General features: G+C 41.5%; 1 protein-coding gene across 11 annotated transcripts in view; it reads left to right on the top strand.

Annotated features, from left to right (window-relative positions):
- Nucleotides 1–23,490, top strand: part of rims1a (regulating synaptic membrane exocytosis 1a) — an 879,579-nt gene that overhangs the window by 748,458 nt on the left and 107,631 nt on the right. For 7 of the 11 annotated variants that reach the window (XM_072557828.1, XM_072557837.1, XM_072557845.1 and 4 more), the window contains one exon: nucleotides 4,811–4,909. The exons of the other annotated variants lie outside the window; for them this stretch is intronic. In XM_072557828.1, coding sequence (XP_072413929.1) covers nucleotides 4,811–4,909 — 99 coding nt within the window. The remainder of the gene's footprint in view (nucleotides 1–4,810; nucleotides 4,910–23,490) is intronic. 11 annotated transcript variants of the gene reach the window in all.

The following is a 23,490-nucleotide window of genomic DNA, read 5'->3' as shown; positions in this document are numbered from 1 at the left end:
TTTCCCCTTCAAGGGTTTCCTTTTTAACCTGTGGTAAGTTATCCTTATGATCTTCACCGCAACCTACCACATTAGGATTTTTCTCATCCCAATTTTCTATCCCTCACAGAATGAAATTGATTTATGAACCAACTCATAATCATCAGCCATCTTGGCTGCCCATGAAGCCATTTTAATTCTCTGCTCTTCCACATGACTTCTCACGACTTCAGCAAGTGAATTTTCAAACTCCTCCAAAATAATCACCTCTCTTTGTTTTTGTATTTCCTCTGCTTTTAATTGTAATTCAAACAGTTTCATTTCTTTTTCTCTTTCCTTTTCTTTTCCATCTAACTCAGGTTGTTTCATTCTCAAATGAATTTTAGTATTCTCCAAAGATTCTGATGACATTTCCAGCAAATTTGAATACTGAGCTATTGCTGTATTTATCTCTCCTTTCCTCATGGAAGGAGGCAGCTCCAACTCCAGCTTGATTGCCAATTCCCTGAAGTAATTACTTTTGTAAGGAATTATCTCTACCCCAACCAGAAACAGATCTAAGCTCTTGCTCAAAGGGACTCAATGAATCCGCAGCTACTGAATGAACCAGCCTGTTACATAGAATCATAGAATCCCTACAATGTGGAAACAAGCCATTTGGCCCAACAAGTCCACACCAACCCTCACAGTATCCCAACCAAACCCATTCCCCTACCTCATTACTCTACATTTTTCCTGACTAATGCACTGAGCCTACATATTCCAAACCATTATGGACAATTTAAGATGGCCAGTTCATCTAACCTACACCGTGGCGGCACGGTGGCACAGTGGTTAGCACTGCTGCCTCACAGCGCCAGAGACCCGGGTTCATTTCCCCGCCTCAGGCGACTGACTGTGTGGAGTTTGCACATTCTCCCCGTGTCTGCATGGGTTTCCTCCGGGTGCTCCGGTTTCCTCCCACAGTCCAAAGATGTGCAGGTCAGGTGAATTGGCCATGCTAAATTGCCCGTAGTGTTAGGTAAGGGGTAAATGTAGGGGTATGGGTGGATGGCGGGTCGGTGTGGACTTGTTGGGCCGAAGGGCCTGTTTCCACACTGTAATGTAATCTAATTTAATCTAATCTTTGGAATGTGGGAGGAAACCAGAACACCCGGAGGAAACCTACAGGGTTGCACAGAGCCTGATCATTATTGTGGGGAATGGAACCACCACCTCACATCCAAACTAGTTCTAAAATTTTAAACTGATGGATTCCATTGGAGGAAACTGTCAATTGGAATGTGGTCTATCCCTTTCATGACCTAAGAAAGCTCAGTCAGATTATCTGAATTCTGCACTTCTTGAAAGACTGGAGTGCAATTTCTTTAGTCTTCCTTGAGAAATAAAATATTTCAAACTGGGAATTAGTCTGGTAACAACCTCCTCTGAATCCTTTCTAAAGTTCAATATCACTCACCATGGAGACCAAAACTGAACACATTATTCCAAGCGAAGCCTGGATAATAAATCAGTATGATTGGATAATATTTTTATCTCAAACTAAGATGTCATTTGTTTGTACCCAACACTCTATTTGGTACAAATATAATTTCACCACATAAATCATGTACCATTATCCACAAGAATGACTCGTCCTTTCTTCACTGTTTTAAATAGTTTTCCCTGAAGAGTGTATGAATCTTCTCTATTTAATTACTTCATTAAGCAAATTAAACATCATATACCAATCATGAGTCCATTAAGGATCTGCCTGAGTTAGATGAGCATTATCTATGATTCCAACCATCACCTTAATTGAATTAGCAAATTCGTATTTCAATGGAGTTGATTGTATTGTGGTGTAAAAGTGAATTTTGAATAATGCAAAGATGTCAGCAGAAACGGGGGTCTGGATTATTATGTAAAATTTGTTCACTTTTTAAATTGGACAAATGGTTTGACATGGTATTCCTCAATAACCTCATTAAATGTTGCCCAAGTAGTTCAGATGTGTGAAATACCCTGAGGCCATGTACATACCAGTGTTTGGTCAAGATTTTTTTACCCAGAAGGTGGTAGAAATATGGAATGCACTGCTTGAGTGGGTGGTGGATGCAGACACTCTTGCAACATTTTAGGAAGCATCTGGACAAACAGAGCTTAGTAGGCTATTGACGGACTGCACATCAATGGGATTAGTGTAGTCTGATGTTTTTGCCAACATAGGAATGGTGGGCTTGATGGCCAGTTTCTATGTTGTATGACTCTAGGAGTCCACTGATTAATGTAGTTATGACTGAAGTTGCAAGAGGCACACATCGAAGAACTATGAGATTTTGTGAGTGTTTTCTGCACTGATCCTTCATACAGAGTCAAGAGAGAGCAAAATTAAAGACTAACATGAATTGTGCATGGGCAGATTAAGGAACCACAACTGTCCGCCTGAGAGAGGTTTGACATTTATTTTGCAATACGTTAGACATGATTAAAGAAAATAACATTTTATTGAAGAATTAGTTTTACAGTTTATTGCTGCTGTTTAATAAATGTATTTGTCACAGGAGGCAGCGGTTAACAGAGAGGGACTGGTGAATGATGAATTACAGCCTCTGATAATAGGAGAAAAGTGCCTTATTCACAGAACATATGAGTGGGATGCTCTTTGGAGCATCAGTGTGGTGTCAATGGGCAAAATGGCCTGTCTCCACACTGTTGGGATTCAATGAAAGCAGTAAAACATTTTAGTGATGTTGTCCATATTAGCAGCCAGCAGTCGGTTCTGATGGAACTTCTGGAGATAACAATCCAGGACAAAATCCATTCGTACTTCCCAAAGTTTGGGACTGTAAATGAAAGTTAGGATATGTCTATTAGAGGAAAATCATGTCAGACTAAATTAATTGAGTCCTCTAATGTCATAGCATAAAGGGCTGATGAGGCTTGATAAATGAACTTTCAAAGATTTTAAATAATTTATTAAGAAAATGGAAGCTATGAGATTAAAGGGTTGGAGCAACACAGATATTTAATTAGCTACTATGACAACAACAATAATGCATTATTTTTATATAAACTCTTTAACATAGTAAAACATCCCAAGGTACTGCATAGGAGTAATAATAAAACAAAATACGATACCGAATCCCACGCGACCTCAGAGAGCTAAAAGCTTGCGCTAAGAAATAAACAACGAGTATTTTGAAAAAAACCAAAATGAGGTAAAAGTGCAGAGATTTGGGAAGGATATTGCAGAATTTTGGCCTGAGTGCATGAAGGCATGGTCACCAATGAGTGCCATTAAAGAAGAGAATATTTAATTAGGGTTGTTTATCAGACTACAGAGTTGAGTGCTACTTAGAGATCAGTATTAGGATGACTGGTGTTTTTAATATATGCTGATGATCCGGACTTGAGGGTATACAATGCACCACATCAAAGTTTACAAATGATACAAATTTAGATCTGTTGTATGCAATCAGGAGGACAGAATCAAACTTTTGTCCTCCGTGCCCCTATAGAGAAGCCCAGTCTCCCATATGCTTTGCAACTTCTCAATGATTTATGCACATATACCCTCAAGTTCCTCCACTCCTGAACTCTCTCTAGATTAGTACCCTTTACTTATTATACTGCCTTTCCCAATTCATGCTACCAAAACATGCCCCTTCACAGCCCTCTGCATTATATTTTACCCGTCATGTCTATTCCTCTTGAAGTGTGATGCTTTGCTCATCATAGTTCATGATTTTTCCAAGATTTGTGTTAGTTGCAGATTTGGAACTGTGCCCTGTACACCCAACTTGAAATCATTAGTATAGATTAAGGAAACCCACAGGTTCACACACTGACCCAGGGAATTCCACGATAAACCATCTTCCCAGTCCGAACATCAACTCTCCACAACACTTAGCCAATTTCATATTCATCCATGAACTTCATATTTATTGAAAACTCTGTTTTATTTCACTTTAATAAATTAACACAAGTTCATGGACATGACATTAACTGCATAATGCTCATCAACGCTCTTTGTTACTCATGAAAAAAGAACCAACTATTAGTTAAGCAATGAGCCAGAAGGCTTCTTTCAATGATTTCCTGGATAAATGATATGACTGATTGCCTGTATTAGTCATCTGATACCAAGACTATCGCTATTTTATGCTGAATGTTCCCAAGCTTCAAGAGAGAAGAGATCAGACAGGTGTCCCAATATTCAACACTATTCAGTGATCTTTGCTGGAAGGTCTACGTAAGTAGACTCAAAAGAGAAGAGGATAGTAACTGGGTTATAGGAAGGATATTATTAAATTAGAGAGCATTCAGAAAAGATTTGCCAAAATGTTGCCAGGAATGTGGGGTTTGAAATGTAAAAATAGACTGGAAAGACTGAGACATTTTTCACTGGACTGTAGGAGATTGGGAGGAGACCTTATTGATGTTTATAAATTCATGAGGGGCATAGATAAGGTGAATGACAAGGGTTTTTTTCTCCTCGGGTGGGTGAGTTCAAAACTAGGGGGCATACTTTTAAGATGAGAGGAGAAAGATTTAAAAAGGACATGAGGGGAAACCTTTCTACACATAGTCATACACGTGTGGAATGAACTGCCAGCGAAAGTGATGGATGCAGGTACAGTTGCAACATTTAAAAGACATTTGGATAATTTCGTGAATAGGAAATGTTTGGAGGGATATGGGCCAAATGTAGGCAGTTTAGTTTGGGAACATGGTTGGCATAGACTGGTTGGATCGAAGGGTGTGTTTCCATGCTATATGACTCTATGACCATGGTACCTTCCACAATTGATTGGTTTGCCGACACTGATTATCTGTGCTCACTGCCTAGGGTCACATATGAAGAATAGCCATTTGGGCATGGTACTGGAGGGTGTCCAGTACCCTTGGACCTGTACCGAAACAGGAGTCAGCATCTTAAGGAGAGAAGGTGAGAAAATAAGAAGCAGGAATAAAATGGGCTGTCCTTTGTGAATAAAAACCAAAAGAACTGTGAATGCTGTAAATCAGAATCAAAAACAGAAATTGCTAGAAAAACTCAGCAGGCATTATCTGTGGAGATAAATCAGAGTAAACATTTCAGGTCAAGTGACCCTTGCTCAGAAAGGATGGTAGCTAAGAAGATATTGGTTTATATGCAGAAGATAGGGTAGGGGAGGGGATAAGGAGTAAACAATAGGTAGAGATGGAGCCCAAAGGCAGAGAGGGTCATTCATTTTTCCCCCTCTTCCTCTCTTTCTCTTCAATTTTATTTACTTAACATTCATTGATGTTCCAATTACAGTATCACTTACTCATTGAGCTAAATCCTGGAAATGACTGTATCTCATTATCACCATGACAAACGTTTACTAGATTGATTCCTTAAATGGTAGGATTGAAGAGAGATTTGATCAGTTAGACCGGTATTCACTGGTGTTTAAAAGAATAAAGGAGGATCTAACAGAAGCCTTCTAAATTATAAACAGAAAAAGTATAACACAGCTATATAAGGTAAACACATGATTTTAACGAGTGGGGAGTCCTGAACTATGGGTTAGAGTGTAAGGATATGAAGTAGGTCATTTAGGAATGAGATGAAGAGAAATTTCTTCACCCAAATAGTGGTGTGTCTCTGCCACAGAAAACGATTGAGGCCGAAACATTGAATGTTTTCAAGAAGTTATATATAGTTAATTGGATTAAAGGGATCAAAATGTAAGGGGAGGAAGAAGGGTGCTATGATGGAAGATCAGCCATGATCGGATGGAGTTGGCTCAGAGGTTTGGATGGCCTAGACTTGCTCCTATTTTCTCTATTTCTATTATCTCAGAATATCCAATAGTGCTTCCATTCTAATCTACATCCACTAGCTATTTTCTTGTTGTACCCCAGCACTTTTACTGCTTGGAGAGATTAATCTGATCTTTTGTGATACTCAGAGCGTGTAGCACCTTTATTTCAATCTGACCGTTACTGTTCGTCTTGTAGATGCCTGCTGGTGAGGAGGCATTGCGTGTATTTCCAGAAAGATGTTTGTCAATTCCAGACAGAATTCCTCACATTACCTTCTCAATGGTGTACATTCCACCAGTATTTAGTCAACTTGTCAATTCCAGACAGAATTCCACACATTACCTTCTCAATGGTGTCCATTCCACCAGTATTTAGTCAACTTGTCAATTCCAGACAGAGTTCCACACATTACCTTCTCAATGGTGTACATTCCACCAGTACTTAATCAACACAGCGCTGCTGGAGTATGTGTGGTTTTGAGGAGCTTCTGTCTTACCCCCTCACCCAACCACCCTGTCGTACAATTAGCCTCTCACCGATCTAACTCCTCACACACCAACCTTTTTGCCCACTTACCCAATCACCTACTTATAACCCCTAACCTCTTCACCCATCAACACCTATTTATCCCTCACTCCGTTTTCCTTGTTCAACTATCCTTTCACCCATCTACCCCTCCATCACTAGCCATTCACCCACCTCCTCCCTCGCTCACCGGCTATTTACCCATCAAGCCCCTTACCCACCAAACCCCTCAGCCATCTACCCCCTTGCTCAGTAATCTTCACCCACTGCTACTGTTGATTGTCCTTTCGGCTGTCTGGAACCAAAGCTCTGGAATTCTCCCTCAAACCTCTCCACCTCACTTTGATCTTTTGGAAAAAAAACTTACTAAACCTGCTCTTGACCAAGCTTTTGGCCACCACCCTTCATTGTGTCTTTTGAGGCTGGATATTAAGTATTGTGCATCATGTAGCTCTGTAAAGCTATGGGAGCTTTTACTATCTAAAATTTCCTATACTACTGCAAATTATTATGTTGTGTTGATGATGCTCTCCTCATAGTAGAAAATATTTTTAAATTGTAGCCTCCACCTCTGGAAAACATTACAATTTTAATATCTTTTCCTATTAAAATAGAGCTTTTCTGTAATCCATTTTCTCCATTGAAACAACAGCTTTCTTTAAATAAGAGAACCAAAACTGCTCACAATACTCCAGATGCAGTCTCACCAGCACCTTATACAGTTGCAGATTTCGCTACCATTATACTCCAACCCCTTAAAATAAGAGCCCCATTCTATTAGCTTTCCTGATAATCAGCTATAACTGTGTACTAGCTTTCTGTTTCATGCACTAGTACCCCAAGAGCCTGAATGTTGTGATATTTTGCAGTTTTTCTCCATTTAAATCGTACACTGTTCTTTTGTTTTCCTTTCCAAAATGAACATCTTCACATTATCCCCCATTATACTCCCATTTGCCAACTTTTTGTCTGCTTACTTAACCCATCTACACCTCACTGTAAGTAATTTGTTTCACTCTCACAACTTGCCTTTCCACATATTTTTGTATTATCTGCAAATTTGGCTGTGATACATTTGCTTCCTTCCTTCAAGTCATTAGTATATGCTGTAAACATTTGCAGTCCCAGTACATATCCCTGTAGACCACTGGTTATGTCGCCAACTTGAGTAAGAATCCCTTATCCGCACTTATTATTTCCTGCCCATTGGCCAATTCTCTATCCATGTTAGAATGCTATCACTAACACATGAAATAGCGTTACCTTGTTGAATGAATGCATTTTGGAAGTTCGAATACAACTCATCTACTGGTTCCCCTCTATCCAGTCTGTTTGAGACTTCGCCAAAAAATTCTAATAAATTAGTCAGACATGATGTTTCTTTAATGAAACAATCCTTATTCTGCTTCATTAGATTATGATTTTCCAAATATGTAGCTATTACTTCCTTAATAAGTGAGTCCGATATTTTGCCAATAATAGGTGGCCCAAGAGTTATCTCTATTTTACCTCTCTTTTTGAATGGCTGTGTCACTTGGTGGTTTTACAATCCTCAGGTATTTTTCTAGAATCCAAGGATTTATTTTTGGTAAATTACAACCAATGAGTTAATTTTCTCTGTAGCTACTCCATTTATAATACTAGTGAGCAAGCCATCAGGGCCAAAGGACTGACTTGTCTTTAACCCTCTTAGTTTGTCTAATACCCCTTCTCTAGTGATGGTGATAGTACTAATCCTCCGTAGTATTTTTTGTGTTAATGAATGTTCGAAGTATGCAAAATATCTGTTTTACTCCTCTGCTATTTCATTGTTCCCCATAACTATCTCCTGAGATTCATTTCCTAAGAGGCCTATGTTCATTTTCTCACTCTCTTACTTTTTATATCTTTAAAGAAGCTCTTCTTGTCAATTTTTATATTACTCATTAGTGTACCCGTTTGGATTATTTCTGCCATGAATATGTGCAATGAATGAGCTTCCACAGAGCTGCAGAGTAGAGAAGGCCAAAGATTCAACACCCTCTGGCGAAGGAATACCTCTTCAAGTCAGTTATAAAACGGGGCAGCATGGTGGTTCAGTGGTTAGCACTGCTGTATCACAGTGCCAGGGACCCCTTGTTGGAGTCCCACCTCAGGCGACTGTCTGTGTGGAGTTTGCATATTCTACACTGAGGATGTCTGCATGGGTTTCCTCCGGGTGCTTTGGTTTTCTCCCACAATCCAAAGATGTACAGGTTAGATGAATTGGCCATGCTAAATTGTCCATAGTGTTAGGTGCGTTAGTCAGGGTAGGGGAATGAGTCTGGGTGGGTTACTCTTCAGAAGGTTGGTGTGGACTTGGTGGGCCAAATGGCCTGTTCCCATACTGTAGGGAATCTAATATAATCCAAAAGGCCTACCAGTTATCCTGAGGTGATGCAATCTGGTTATAGTTTTACCAGCTAGGGGAAATTTCCTCACTACATTGTTACCTTGTCACACTGTGTAAGAATCTTAGGAGTTTCAATTTGATCAACTGTATTTTTCAAATCTCTCGAGAATGTAGGCCCAATCTCCCCAATTTCTTTGGGGTTAGGACATTTGAATATGCAAATCAGAGCCCTAACATCAGTTTCAGGTCCACTCTTCATGTATTTGATTGGCTCATCAGAATCGAGAGTGTGGTATTGGAAAAGCATCTGAGGAGCAGGAGAATCAATGTTTTGGGCATAAGCCCTTCATCAGGATCAATTCTTCTGCTCCTTGGATGCTGCCTGACTAGCTGTGCTTTTCCAGCACCACACTCTTGACTCTGATCTCCAGCATCTGCCGTCCTCACTTTCTCCTGGCTTATCAGAATGTTAAAAAGGCGGGTCGAAGTATTCAGGGCATAAGGGAATGGATACCTATGGATTTAATCTGGAACCAGAGAAAGAACTGATGAGGCCGCATGTTTACTAGGACAGTCTGACTGAGCACAGAGCTCCTTGGATAGGATAATGTAGTGATAATGTCAATGGATGAGTAATCCAGAATTCCAGGTTGATGTTCTGGGGACATGTGATCAGGGAAGATGGTAAAATTTGAATTCAATAAAATAAGTCACGAGCCCTTCAGCCGCTATGCCTATGTTCACCATGATGCTATATTAAACTAATCTCAGCTGCCTGCACATGGTCTATATACTTCTGTTCTCTGTCTGTTCATTTAATGCATCTTAACAGCTCTTAAACATTGCCATTGTGTCTGCTCCTACCATTTCCCCTGGCAGCGCGTTCCAGGCACCTACCATCTTGGAAAACATTTGCCTCGCATATCTCTTTTTAAACTTCGCCTCTCTCACCTTAAACCTAAGCGCCCTGGTATTTGATATTTCCACCCTGGGAAAAATACTCCAATTATCCACCCTATGCATGTCATAGAGATAAACAGCATGGAAACTAACCTTTTGGTCCAACTCATCCATGCCAACCAGGTATCCCAAATAAATCTAGTGCCCTTTGCTAGCATTTGGCCCATATTCTTTTAAACCCTTCCTATTTATCGACCCAATCAGATTCCTTTTAAATGTTGTAATTGTACCAGTCTTCACCACTTCCTCTGGCAGTTCATTTCATAAACGCACCACACTCTGTGTGAAAACAAAAATGCCACTTAGGTCCCTTTTAAATCTTTCCACTTTCAACTTTAAACTATGACTTCTAGTTTTGTACTCCCTACCCCAGGGAAAATACCTTGTCTATTTACCCTATCTGTGCAACTCATGATTTTATAAACCTCTACAAGGTCACTGCTCAGCATCCAAAGCTCCAGGGAAAATAGCCCCAGCATATTCAGCCTCTCACCATAGCTCAAACCCTCAAACCCAGGCAACATCCTTGTAAATCTTTTTTGAACCCTTCCAAGTTTCACAACATCCTCCCTATAGCAGGGAGACCAGAATTGCACACAGTAATCTCCTGTACAGCCACAACATGACCTCCCAACTCCTGTACTTCTATTTAAGTCACTCCTCAGCCTTCAATGATCAAGCAAAAACAATCCCATCTCTCATTATGGCCGCACTTCAATCAAGACAGCATTCTGATAAGTCCTTTTCGCACCGTCTCCAAAGCCTAATCATTCTTGGTTGGCAATCAGAGCTACATATAATAGTATAAATGTGGGCTAATTAAAGTTTTTTACAGCTGCAATGTGACTTTTCAACTTCTATGCTCAATGCCCCCAACGATAAAGGAAAGACTTCTTTATGTCTTCTTTACCATCTTACCCACTTGTGTTTGGAGTTTGGACTTGCACCCTAAGATCCCTCTACTTATCAATGCTGCTAAGGGTCCTGACATTTCATGCATACTTTCACTTTTGTATTCAACCTCAAATAATGCATGACCTCATACTTGGCTGGATTAAATTTCATCTGCCATTTCTCCACCAATCCTGCTGTATCCTTTGACAGCCTTCCTCGCTACCCACAGTTCAACCATTGTTTAGATTGTCTGTAAATTGCTAATTAGACTACTTCAGGGGAAATGTCAGGTGTTGTACCTCCAGGTGTACATTTGGCTGCATGCTAACAGTGAAGAAGGCCAAGGATGGCCATGTTGCCAGGGGAGTGGGAGGGCGGATTAAAATGGATGGCAACCAGAAGGTCAGGCTGGTTGATGCATGCAGAGTGCAGGTGCTCTGCAAACCAGTCTGTTAGTCTGCACTTGGTGTCCCAAGTATAAAGGAGCCACATCAGGACAATGGATCAGGTTTGAATGAAGTGCAGGTGTAACTGCTGGATCTGAAAAGATTGTTTGGGGTCTTGGATGACCATGAGAGGGAAGATGTAGGGTCAGGTGTTGCACGTCTTGTGGTTGCAGGGAAAGTTATCGGATGTGGTGGAGAGTTGCCGAGGGAGTTACAGAATGAATGACCCCTGCAGAAAGCGGGTAGAGTGAGGAAGGAAATAGCCTTTTGATGGTGAGATCTGATTGTAGTTGGTTGAAATGTCAGAGGATGACTTGTTAGATTCAGAGATTGGTGGGATGGTAAAAAAAAGGCTCAGAGAAATGATTTATTTGTCCAAACTCAATCTTTTACTAATTATGCATAGGAAAGGGTCCTATAAACAGGAAGTATCTCCCAAGAATTATTCAAATTATAACAAAAGTATGAGTAAGTCTATTATATGACTTATTCACTTTAGTAATAAGTGTAGTTATGATAAAATGCCATGCTGATAGGAAATGAATGGTTACAGCTTGTTCAGGTCATAAAACTGTTTGTTCTTTCCCAGGGATTCTTGCCAAAAAGGTCTCTACTCACTAAGGCCTATGGATTTTGACCACAAGGTACATGCTTTGTAACGGTTCCTGGTTCATGCTTTTACATAAAACTATAACCAACTTATTCTTCCACATTTCCCACTTTTTATCCTAAAAGGACAATCAAATTCTAAATTTGAATGGAACCCATTTCTCTCAGGACAACCTGTTGAACCAGCATAGGGGCAGTCATAATTTGTTTGACAAGCAGGTGCAAAGAGTTATACAGATCCCAAGCATCCATTGTTTAAAGGACCTCCGCTAGCCACCTAACAAAGAACAAAGCTATCTAAATGGTCCCACATTGCCCTCTGGGGTTCCCTACCTTCATAATCTTATCTGCTTCCTTATCTGGTCAACAAGGTCAGTGACATTCTCAGAGAAATCAGGGATGTAGGTGCAATATTCTGACCCTATGAGTGCCTTCCTTTTCAGCTACAAGGTAGTCAATCGCCACCCTATTTTGGAATGCTACTGTCCTAATGGCCACAATTTCAGCAGTTATATCCTTTCTCGCCTGGCTGGTATCTTGGAGCACCTGAGCAATTTCATTAGCCAGTTTTTCCAAGTCAGAGACCCCATTTATAGACTCCTTAGTTAATTTAGCTATTCCGTACAAAGGGAACAGGATAGCAAATAACAGCTCTATTTCTGTGAAGGCCCATTTCTAGTGAGATTCAAAGTCCGATGGTGGGACAGGGATTGAATATGACACGTGGGGCACACAACATAAGCCTAGTAACAAGAGTCAGTCCATGTGGGGGCAGTCAGGCAGAGGTCCTGTGTCCACAAAGAAAATACGTGCAAATGAATGGGATGAATTGAGTTACACAGACATGGTTATAAGTTAAAAGTTTCTGCAAATGTAAGGTTGAGGAAATAAAGTTTAGATGGACACCAAGTGTCAGGCAGACCAACCTATAGGTCCAAATCTGGTGAGGCAAATAAAGTCCACTAATTTTCCTACACTTGATGTATCAGTGATGGAGCCAAATGGGAGAGTGTGGGAGGTATTAAACTGAGGATGATACCAACCTTCAAAGGCCAAAAGGCTGTACCTAGCTGATTCCCACATATCACGGGAGCCCATGATGTCTATCCAATACAACCCTTTCTCTGCAGAAGATGTGGCAGCCATGTGAACCCCAGTCAGCAGGGACTTATTTTGCTGAGTGATGCTTTCCACTACTTTAGATATGTTAAAGGGAATGGGTATGGGGGGATTCCTCTACTCATGTGCGTTGGGCCCATACTACACATCAAGCAGCTAGATTGATCCAACTGCAAACTTAAACACAACAATGTATTGAGTTGTAAGCTAGTCCATACTGGTCCAATATAAGTCATTAGAAAACATAGTCTTACTGTCCATTTTCAGTTGCCAATGCGTTTGGGGCTTCCCATCAGGAGCACTCTTGCAGTGTGAGATATGGATCCATGCGGGACATTCTTTTATTTTTACAGCAGTGCGGGGGGTCAGCAGGATCTGGAATGGCTCCTCAAACCTTGGCTGGAAGCTGTTCTTTCTCTTGAACACTTTCACATACACAAATTCTCCTAGTTCCAAATTCTCTTCCAGCTGGGTCAACTTGAGATTTCTTTACCTGTGAACGGAAGCTAGAGATACATTTGGTTAGTGACATACAATAACTTAAAATATTTTGTACATGCCCATTTCTTTAACAGTGAGAGTTTCAGAAAAAAGGTAACTGTAGGGGGCCTCCTCTGACGGTCTTGTGTGGTGACTGTCTTGTTGTCCTGTTGGTAGCAGATTGCACAGTCATTAGAGCTAAAGGTAGAATTTTGATCCATTTAAGGCCAGTTTCCTCTCACAGTTTTGCAAGCTTATTTTTCAACATCCCATTATATATTTCCAGTAGTCCAGCCAACTGTGGATAGTAGCCGCAGTGAAAATGCTGGTTGATCTGCAATGCTTTACACGTTTCTTTCTCAACAATTCCAGTAAAATATGACCCATTGTCACTTGATGGCTACACAGGTATATCAGACAGTGGTACAATTTCTTTCAACAAATGCTTAGCAATAGTAGTTGCATCGTTTCTCCTATAGGAAAAGGCATCAATACTTTTAAGTGCATACTTAAATCTCACACATGGGGGTAGTTTGATAGAATCCATTTGCAAATGTTAAAAAGGCCCTGTAGGACTTGGGTGGGAGGCAGCCTGTACTTTTTCTGATTTTCCGGATTCATAGTTTGTCCAGTGATGCACCGTTCACTAATTTATTTTGAAATTGCTGAAATTCATGATGCATTCTATGTTTTCAAAATGTAGTCTGCCATTCCCCTTTGCCACGGGAACAAAGATCTAGGCACCACTACGTGGCCATCGTGATGAACCCAGACCCCCTTCGGTATCTTATTTCACTGATCTTGTGCCCAGGCTAGCGCCTCCTCAGCACTGGCCTGAGACTGAAAGGCCAACATATCATCAATTCGGGTAGTAAATCAGTGGTTTTAGAATGTCTCAAAATAAAGGTTGAGACCTACAAGCTACTATCAGACAAGGCAGCCTTGTGAGATGCGCTGTCAGCCCTGTCATTGCCCAGCGCAAACTCATTCTGCTTGCCTGTATGTGCCTGATACTTATTAATCAAAACCTGCTGAGGACATTGAATAGCATGCAAAAGCTTGTCAACATGTTCAGCATTTTTTGATTGATGAGCCTCAAAAGGTTAAATGACTCCTGGGTTTGCGGATCTTTCCATAGTCATGAGCAATGCCTTGAGGTAGACTATGTTCAGTTTCCTCAGGGGCTTTCGCTTATATCAACCCGAGGTTTTGAGGTTAGCTGGGTAACTGTCCCACAGCAGTGAGGGGTGCCATATTCAGGGTTGGCAGTAGAGTTGCTAGATTTAAAGTTGATCAGTGTTTGATGGCCAATTTCAGGTTAGAGAGTAATTCCACTTCATATGAAATGGTGCAAGCCGAGCTCAGATGGTGAGTGACACATTTGGTTAATAGAATCTCAACAGAGTAGGGAACATGCAATGCAGTAAAATGGTTCAGAGTGATAGCTTGAGCTTATTGGATGGCATTGGAGGATGCTGTGATGGCAGGCAGGCAGCTGGGTAAGCCCCGAGCAACTGGATCCAATCAAGTACTAAAAGATGCCACTGGGCGTTGATTGTCTACATGAGCCTACCATTGGTGGACAAATAAGTTAAAGGGCTTTGCATAGTCAGGAAGCCCTAATGCTGGAGACAAAACCTAATGCTGCTTGAGGGATTTAAAAGCATCTTTTGGATTTCTCATTCCATATCAGGGTATCGGGCTGCAAGGGCATAGAAACATCCAGAAGTGGGCAGACATGCCAAAGAAATGTTTCATCTCCCTCTTATTGATAGGTAGTGGGGCTGAGCAGACAGTCTTGATTGTATCCATTGGTAACTTCTGGGTAGCTCGATATAGTTCATGTCCCAAAAAATGGACCCTTTTGGACACAAATTGAAGCCTAGCTTTAGTAATTTTATAGGTCTTCTTAGCTAGGGATCATAGCAATGTCAAGGAGTCAGTCTCACAAACCTGCTTACCAGGGGATGCCCAAAGCAAGTATTCTGCATTCTATATCAAAGTAGAGTCTGCTTGAAAAATTACATCTTTCAAATTTTTCTTCAAACACTGGGAGAAAATGGTAAGGTTTATCCCCCCATGGAGGAGTCCAAGGACCTGCATCCTCCTCCATCGCCAGACCATGGCAACACGACAGTTGGAGGAAGAGCACCTCATCTTCCGCCTGGGAACGCTCCAACCACAAGGGATGAACTCAGATTTCTCCAGTTTCCTCATTTCCCCTTCCCCCACCTTGTCTCAGTCAAATCCCTCAAACTCAGCACCGCCTTCCTAACCTGCAATCTTCTTCCTGACCTCTCCGCCCCCACCCCATTCCGGCCTTTCACCCTCACCTTGACCTCCCTCCACCTATCGCATTCCCAACGCCCCTCCCCCAAGTCCCTCCTCCCTACCTTTTATCTTAGCCTGCTGGACACACTTTCCTCATTCCTGAAGAAGGGTTGATGCCCGAAATGTCGATTCTCCTGTTCCTTAGATGCTGCCTGACCTGCTGCGCTTTTCCAGCAACATATTTTCAGCTCTGATCTCCAGCATCTGCAGTCCTCACTTTCTCCCCAAGTATAGTGGGTTCTTTGGTAGGTGAAAGCAACAAAGAATTATAAACCTGGCTGTATCAGGATGAGAAAAATCTGAATACAAATTGATGACTGTGTAATAGAGTAAGCCCCCCGGAATGCTAGGGAAAATGACAGCTGGATTTGGGACCACTGGATAGATAGTAAAGATCAATTCATTAACTGCCCGAAGGTCCTGAACAAAGTGTCATTTGTCACCACCTGGCTTCTGAACTAGCAGGATAGGTAACAGCACTGTTCACCTCCATCAACATCGACCTGGCAAAGGAAACACTTACCACACTTTTAGAAGAGACCATCACACACACCCCACCCACCATTGCAAACGAAAACATCATGAAACTAGTGGACCTGTGCCTCACCACCCACTTCACCTTCAACAACAATCTACAAACAAACCAACAGCACACCCATGGGATCTCCACTATCAGGATTCATAGCAGAAGCGATAATGCAAGGACTAGAACAAACAACCCTACCAACCATCGAACCAAAAATCTGGGTCCGCTACGTAGATGACATCTTTGTCATCACAAAGCGAAACAAGAAAGAAGAGACATTTAACATAATCAACAACACCCTCACAGGCATAAAGTTCACCAAATAGGAAGAAACCGACAACAAACTCGCATTCCTAATGTTACAGTCGAAAGAACGGACAACAGAGAACTGCGTTTCCAGAAAACCAACAAACACTGACCAAATACCTAACTGCAGCAGCAACCATCCCAACACACACAAACAAAGCTGTATCAGAACACTATCCCAATGAGCCACATCACATTGCAGCACAGACGAACTTTGGAAAACAGAGGAGAACTACCTATACAACGTATTCAAGAAGAAGAGATACTCAAAAAATACAGTCCGCAGATTCCTCAAGAACAAACCATGACAAGCAGACCAAACACAGCCAGAAACCCTAATCACTTTACCATATATCAAAGAAGTTTCAGAAATGACAGCCAGACTACTAAGACCCCTCGGAATCCTAGTAGCACAGAAACCCACCAACACTCTCAAACAAAAAACAAACAAACTTAAAAGACCCAGTACATCCCATGGACAAAACAAACATCGTCTACAAAATTCCATGCAAGGACTGCCAGAAACACTACGTAGGACAAACAGGAAGAAAGTTACCCACCAGGATACACGAACACCAGCTACCCACAAAAAGACACGACCCTCTCTCCCTCGTAGCCCTACACATGGAGGAAAAAAAACACCATTTCGACTGGGACAATACATCTATCCTGGGACAGGCTAAGCAAAGACATGCCAGAGAATTCCTAGAGGCCTGGCACTCCAACCACAACGCCATAAACAAACACATAGATCTAGATACCATCTATCAACCCCTCAGAAAATGAACAGGAAATGACATCACCACAAACCCCAGGAGCCCCATCCAGGACAAACACATAAATAGAAAGCAGGAGACAACAGCTTCGCTTCACTTGGAGGTCACCACTGATGATGTTACCTAGCCAGGTAATGAAACGTCTGGATATCAAACCTACAGCTCAGCGAGCAAACCTACATCCTAAACCTCAACCTGAGCTACAAACCTTCACAAACCTTGCAAAAAAGTAGCAGGGTAGGTGTACTGCAGGAGCTTCTTGTAGGTACAATAACACCCTGATCGCGGAGAGACTTTTTGATGGGAGCAGTTCCTTGTTCTGCAGCATGCGGAAGAGGCTACTGTGACTTTTGTGGAAGGGGCACCATTTGATTAAGGGTGGGTGGTCAACATTTTCCCGACTTCATTGGAGTGACTAGACCAAAGATGAGGCAGGACTTGGCTCAAGAATGTTTTCATCTCTTGATGGACTGCATCCAGTAGTTACTTCTGAAATTCACCATCAAAGCTAACTGGAGTATTCAAGGAAAGGCCATATCCCTGCTCACCTTCATAGCAGACCAAATTGCCTTCCTGCATTTGTTGTTCACTTTCTGCTTCCAAATCCTTCATGCATTTTACCATGGTTCCCAAATCACAAGGCTCATGTGCCTGCAAGACCACTAATGTACACTGGGGCTCACTATCCTGCAGCTGGAAGAACTTGTGTGCTTGAGCAGGGAGTAAGACAGTAGCAGCTATACCTTTGGGTCCAACAGTGATCTTTGTAATTTTTAACAAGTACTTAACAAGTATAAAATTGCCTTGTAAAAGACTTGTTTCTCCTAGTTCTTGCCATCTTTGTCATAGAAGGTAGCACAATGGAACTTAAAGCATCAGGGTCCCAAATATGAAGAGCCACAACAATAGGAACCACTTCCAGGATGGACTCAGTAGTATTCACAAGGGTACTGCCTAGTTCAAGGGAATAACTGAACCATGCATAAAGGACTGGATTGGGTTTGTTTGCAGTGGAAATATACTATATTTCTCCTCCGGGATATGGGCCTCAGTTTCATTTTCTGAGCATATGATGACAGTGTACCAGCTGATTTTGCATTTAAATCCATGCCACTATTATGCTGTGTACTTTAATTGTGCTAACCAGCCTCTGTTTGGAATCTTACCAAAAGCCTTCTGAAATATACTACATCCATCAACTGTACTTCATCAATTTTGTTAGTGACCTCCTCAAAAAAAAACTCCAGGTTTGTCAATCATGATTTTCCATCCACAAATCTATGTTGTCTATACCCAGTTACATCATTTTAGTCCAAGTGCCTATTTATCATGATTTTTGTAATGAATTCTAACATTTTCCCTCCTACTTAAGTAAAACTGATGCGTCTGGGGTACCTTGTTTTTTCTGTCTTGCTCCTTTCTTAATGATATGATGAAATTTGCTACCTACCAATGTACAGGAATCATTCCAGAATTTATAGAACTTAGAAGAATATCGCCAATGCATTGATTGTCTTTATAGCCAGCTTCTTCAACTTTGTGAAGACCTTGGGGATTTATCGACTTTCGACCCATTACTTTCTCAATACAATCTTCTCACTCATACTAATTGCCTTCAACACCTTATTGTCACCATTATTTGGATCTCTAGTTATGGGAGACTTCTTATAGTTTCCTCTTAAAAAGAGACACAATGTAATAATTTAACTTTTCTTCTCTTTCTTTATTCCCAATTCTCCTAATTCTAGTTCGAATGAATCCACGTTTGCCTTAGCAAAATTTTTCTTTTTGAATAGACCAATGAATGATCCTCTGAACTTTGAGCAATTAAAATGTAGCAGGAAAGTGAGTGGGAAATTGGCTCTCCCAAATTCCAACATCTGAGCAGATTCTGCCCATTGCCAGGTTGTCCTTGTATGGCATTAAAACTGAGATTGCCACCCCGTTCCTCTCTCCCTAAAAATCAATCAGCACTCTTTTCTCTCACAAAATAAATAATAGAATCTTTTGGAAATTTGGTATTCTTGCATTGAACCTGATTAGTGGTCTCTTTTCATCAACATACAATTTCTGCTGAAGAACTGTTTGACAGTCTCTTACTATCTACATCCACGTACAGCTCAATTACAGGTTCTAGATCAATTTGTGTTATAATTTATTTGCTCATTTAATGAGTGCAATTGGACAATACAAGTGAATGTAATTGCCTGTTCATTTCTTTAAATTAAAATGTATTCTAATATCTTGGTAGCCAGATTTACTAGTGCTACAAGCAAGGGTTTAAACTAGATTGACGGGGGTTGGGGGGTGGGATCCTCAACAACATGGACGCAAGTTCGAGGTTGGAGATATAGTAATCAGAAATAGTAAGTTGAAGAGACAGGTCAGGCTGGAACATGACAGGGAGTGAGGAATGCCTGCTGGATTAAATTGTATCTATTTCAATGCAAGAAGACTGACAGGAAAGACCAATGAACACAGGGCATAGATAGGCATGTGGAATTGTGATATGATAGCCAATGCAGCTATCATATCACTGGTCTGGCAGCTTAATGTGCCAGGGTCCAAGTTCTTTAGCTGGAACGGAGATGGCAGAAAGAGGGAAGGGGGAGTTTTGATTAAAGTGAGTAATCAGACATGAAATAACTGAACAATCATTAGCAGTTGTATAGCAGGCCCCAAATTGTCAATGGTAATTAGAGGAACAAATATGCGGGGAGATTAAAGAGACTTGCAAGAGCAATAGGGTAGTCATATTAGGGGATTTTAATATTCCTAATATAGACTGAGACTGCCATAGCATTAAGAGCTTAGATGAAGTAAAATTTGGTAAGTATGTTCAGGAAAGTTTCCTCAAACAGTACTTCCTGAGGTCCTACTCAGGAAGGGGCAAAATTCGACCTCTTCTTGGGAATTAGGCAGGATAGGTGACTGAGGTGACAGTAGGGGAGCAATTTAGGATGAGTAATAGAATAGAGTAGAGTAGCTTTTTATTTCTCATTTTTACCATATACAATAGATACAGCAAAAATGAGACAGCATTCCTCCAGGGCCAAGGGTGCTACATGGAGAGCACAGACTACACTCTCGTATACGGCATAAAGTACATAAGAAGTGCCAACACGCAAGTAACAGCATAATAAAAGAATTATAAATAACAGACATTTTTCTGGCAGCAATTCAAAGTGGTGCAAATTTCAGATAGGAAAGAGTCCAATCATACTGTGTTATGGGGAAGAAATCGTTGCAGTCTCTGGTATCTTCTCCAGATGGCAAGAGGGCAAAGTGTTTGAGTGAGGGGTGTGTGGGGTCTTCCACAATGCTCTTAGCTTTTGGATGCAGCGTGAGTTGCAAATATCTGTAATGGAGGGAAGAGAGACCCCAATAATCTTCTCAGCTGTTCTCACTATCCGTTGTAGGTCTTACAATCCAAGACGGTGCAATTCCCGACCAGGCAGTGATTCAGCAGCTCAAGGTAGTCTCAATGAACCCTTTGTAGAATGTGGTGAGGATGGGGGCTGGGAGGTGGGATTTCTTCAGCCTGCACAGAAAGTAGAGGTGCTGCTGGACTTTCTTGCCTATGGAGCTGGTGTTGAGGGACCAGGTGAGATTCTCCACCAGGTGTATGCCAAATAATTTGGTGCTGTTCATGATCTCCATGGTGGAGCCATCGATGTCCAGTGGAGAATGGTCACTCCGTGCCCTCCTGAAGTCAACAACCACCTCTTCCATCTTGTCCACATTCTGAGACAGATTGTTGGCTGTGCATCAGTCCATTAGCCACTGCACTCCTCTCTGTACGCTGACTTGTTGTTCCTGCTGATGAGATCCACTATGGTCATATCATCAGCAAACTTGATGATGTGATTCAATTTGTGTGTCGCTTCCCAGTCGTGTCAGCAAGCTGAAAAGCAGTGGACTGAGTACACTGCCCTTGGGGGCCCCTGTGCTCAGTGTGATGGTGTTGGAGATGCTGTTCCCAATCCGGACTGACTGAGGTCTCCTAGTCAACAAGTCCAGGGTCCAGTTACAAAGGGAAGTATTTAGGCCCAGCAAACTCAGCTTTCCAATCAGGTGCTGAGGAATGATAGAACTGAAGGCTAGTTTGATGTAGGTGTCCTTCTTTTCCAGATGGATGAGGGCCAGCTGGAGGCTGGTGGAAATGGCATCATCTGTTGAGTGGTTTGATTGATACAGGAACTGCAGGGTGTTCAGTGAGGGGGTCAGCAGGGTCTTAATATGCCTTATCACGAGCATCTCAAAGCATTTCATGATGATGGGTGCAAGTGCAATAAGATAGTAGTCGTTGAGGCAGGATCTTGAAGACTTCTTTGGCACAGGAACAATGGTAGCGGCCTTGAAGCACGTTGGAACTATGGTGCAGCTCAGGGAGATGTCCATGCGAACATCCGCCAGAACGTCAGAGCATCCTCTGAGAACTCTGGCAGGGATGTTATCTGGTCCAGCAGTCTTACGTGACTCTGCATAGAGGTTTCCTCATACTTGCCTGCCAGAAGGCACAGCATCTGGACATTGGTGGAGGTGGGGTGGGAAGGTGGACTTCCTCGCTGCCACGTCATTTTGTGTCTCAAGCAATGCATAAAAATTGTTAAACTCATCTGGGAGGGAGGCATCACCAGCACAAGCAGGCAATGCTGTTCTGTGTTTGATGATTTGGTGATGGTTTGGATGCCCTTCCTCATGCTCCTCATATCACCGCTGTCCTATTCTGTGGGTGTAAGCACGCTTCGCCTCTTTGATGGCCCTGGTCAGATTGGCCTTCACTGTTGTTAGGGCTGCCTTCTTAAATGACCATAGTTAATTTAAATTTAAAACTAGTTAAGATTGCTTAGACTGTGATATTCTTGTGATCAAACAGTTTCAATCAGATCTGAGTCGGTGCCATGCTGTTTGAGTGCTAATACTACCCCTTGGTTGCTTCACACCCTCATCAGCTGATAATCAACCAGGTGATGATCAGAATGCCTCCATATGCAAGCAAGATGCACTGAATGACTTCCTTCACAATTCTGTGACCGTGGTTTCCTCAATGGTTAGATGTGAACATTGATCACATGTTTCAAAACAATAACAAAACTGAGACTGGTAACTTAGTAACAATCAAACACAATAGCTGAACATGTTGCATAGTTTTAATTCACTGCCTTCTGTGGCATTGCCAATTTTCCAACATCCTCTCGAGCTCACTCCACAGTCATTCATAAGACCCATCTATTTTTCACTACCTTTGGCTACTCAACTTGAAAAAGAATGATATACACTTACAGAATATCTGACACAATGATAGGACACCTGAGTCAACAAATACTTCCATAGAAAATGTGACATCTGGCTTTTACAAACACAATGTGGTAATAACCAAATCACCTGTGTCTGTGTTAATACCTAAGGGGTAAATATTGACCAGAACTCCTGGGAAAACTGCTCCACTCTTCATCCCAGGCTTCAAAAGGAATAGGATGTGGAGATAGGAGATTGCTCACAGTGAACTTCCAGTCTTCTCTTGATTCAGGGAGGATGCAAAAGAATTGAACATTACCAATTCTTGTTCAAAAAGATCTGAACTTAGTCGAGTAACTATAGGCCGTCAGTTTAATGTCAGTGATGAGGCAGGTGTTATAAATAATAGTCGGGGTAAAGAAATTAGACACTTGGAGATGTTTGAGTTAATTATAGACCAGCAAAACACATTGTAAAAGGCAGATTGTGCTTCACTAATCCAATATACTTTTTTGATGAACAGTTTTACCTGACAAAGGAACAGTAGTCCAAAACCTTGAGATTTCAAATAAACCTGTTGGACTATAACTTGAGATCTGACCAAGTCAGGATAGTCAGTGATCTAGAGGGAAATGTGCAGGTAGTGGTGCTCCAATATGATCGTTGCTCTTGTCATTCTTGTATTAGAGGTTGTGAGTTTAGAAGCTGCTGTCTTGGTAAATTTCTGCAGTACATCTTATTGAAAGTTGACACAGCTGCTATTGTATGTCAGTGGTGGACGGAGTCAATGTTTAATTTTGATGGTATACCTATCAAGCAGACTGCTTTGTCATGCACCACGTTCTTGTGTGTTGTTGGAGATGCAGTGAATATAACGAGGTCAACCAGGTGGAGCTCATAGAATATGAGCTCCCTGATTGGGACTAGTAGTTTGGCCCAATCAAGGAGCCCTGACTGATAGATTAGAACAGGAATGTCTCCTTGTTTCCTGTGAACTGATTGTGCGGTGGTGTTTGGGGCCTGGCTTTGCTGCTCCTCTCCCTTGTAAAATTGGTTATATACAGCTGTAAATGTTAACTGTAATTGTTTAACAAAATAAATTTAAAAAAAAGAAGAACAGGAATGTCTCCTTGTTTCCTGTGAACTGATTGT

Source organism: Chiloscyllium punctatum, chromosome 3, assembly GCF_047496795.1.
Source record: "Chiloscyllium punctatum isolate Juve2018m chromosome 3, sChiPun1.3, whole genome shotgun sequence".
Lineage (NCBI taxonomy): Eukaryota > Metazoa > Chordata > Chondrichthyes > Orectolobiformes > Hemiscylliidae > Chiloscyllium > Chiloscyllium punctatum.
The sequence above is the reverse complement of the archived record's forward strand: the minus strand, read 5'-3'. Positions and strand labels throughout refer to the sequence as shown.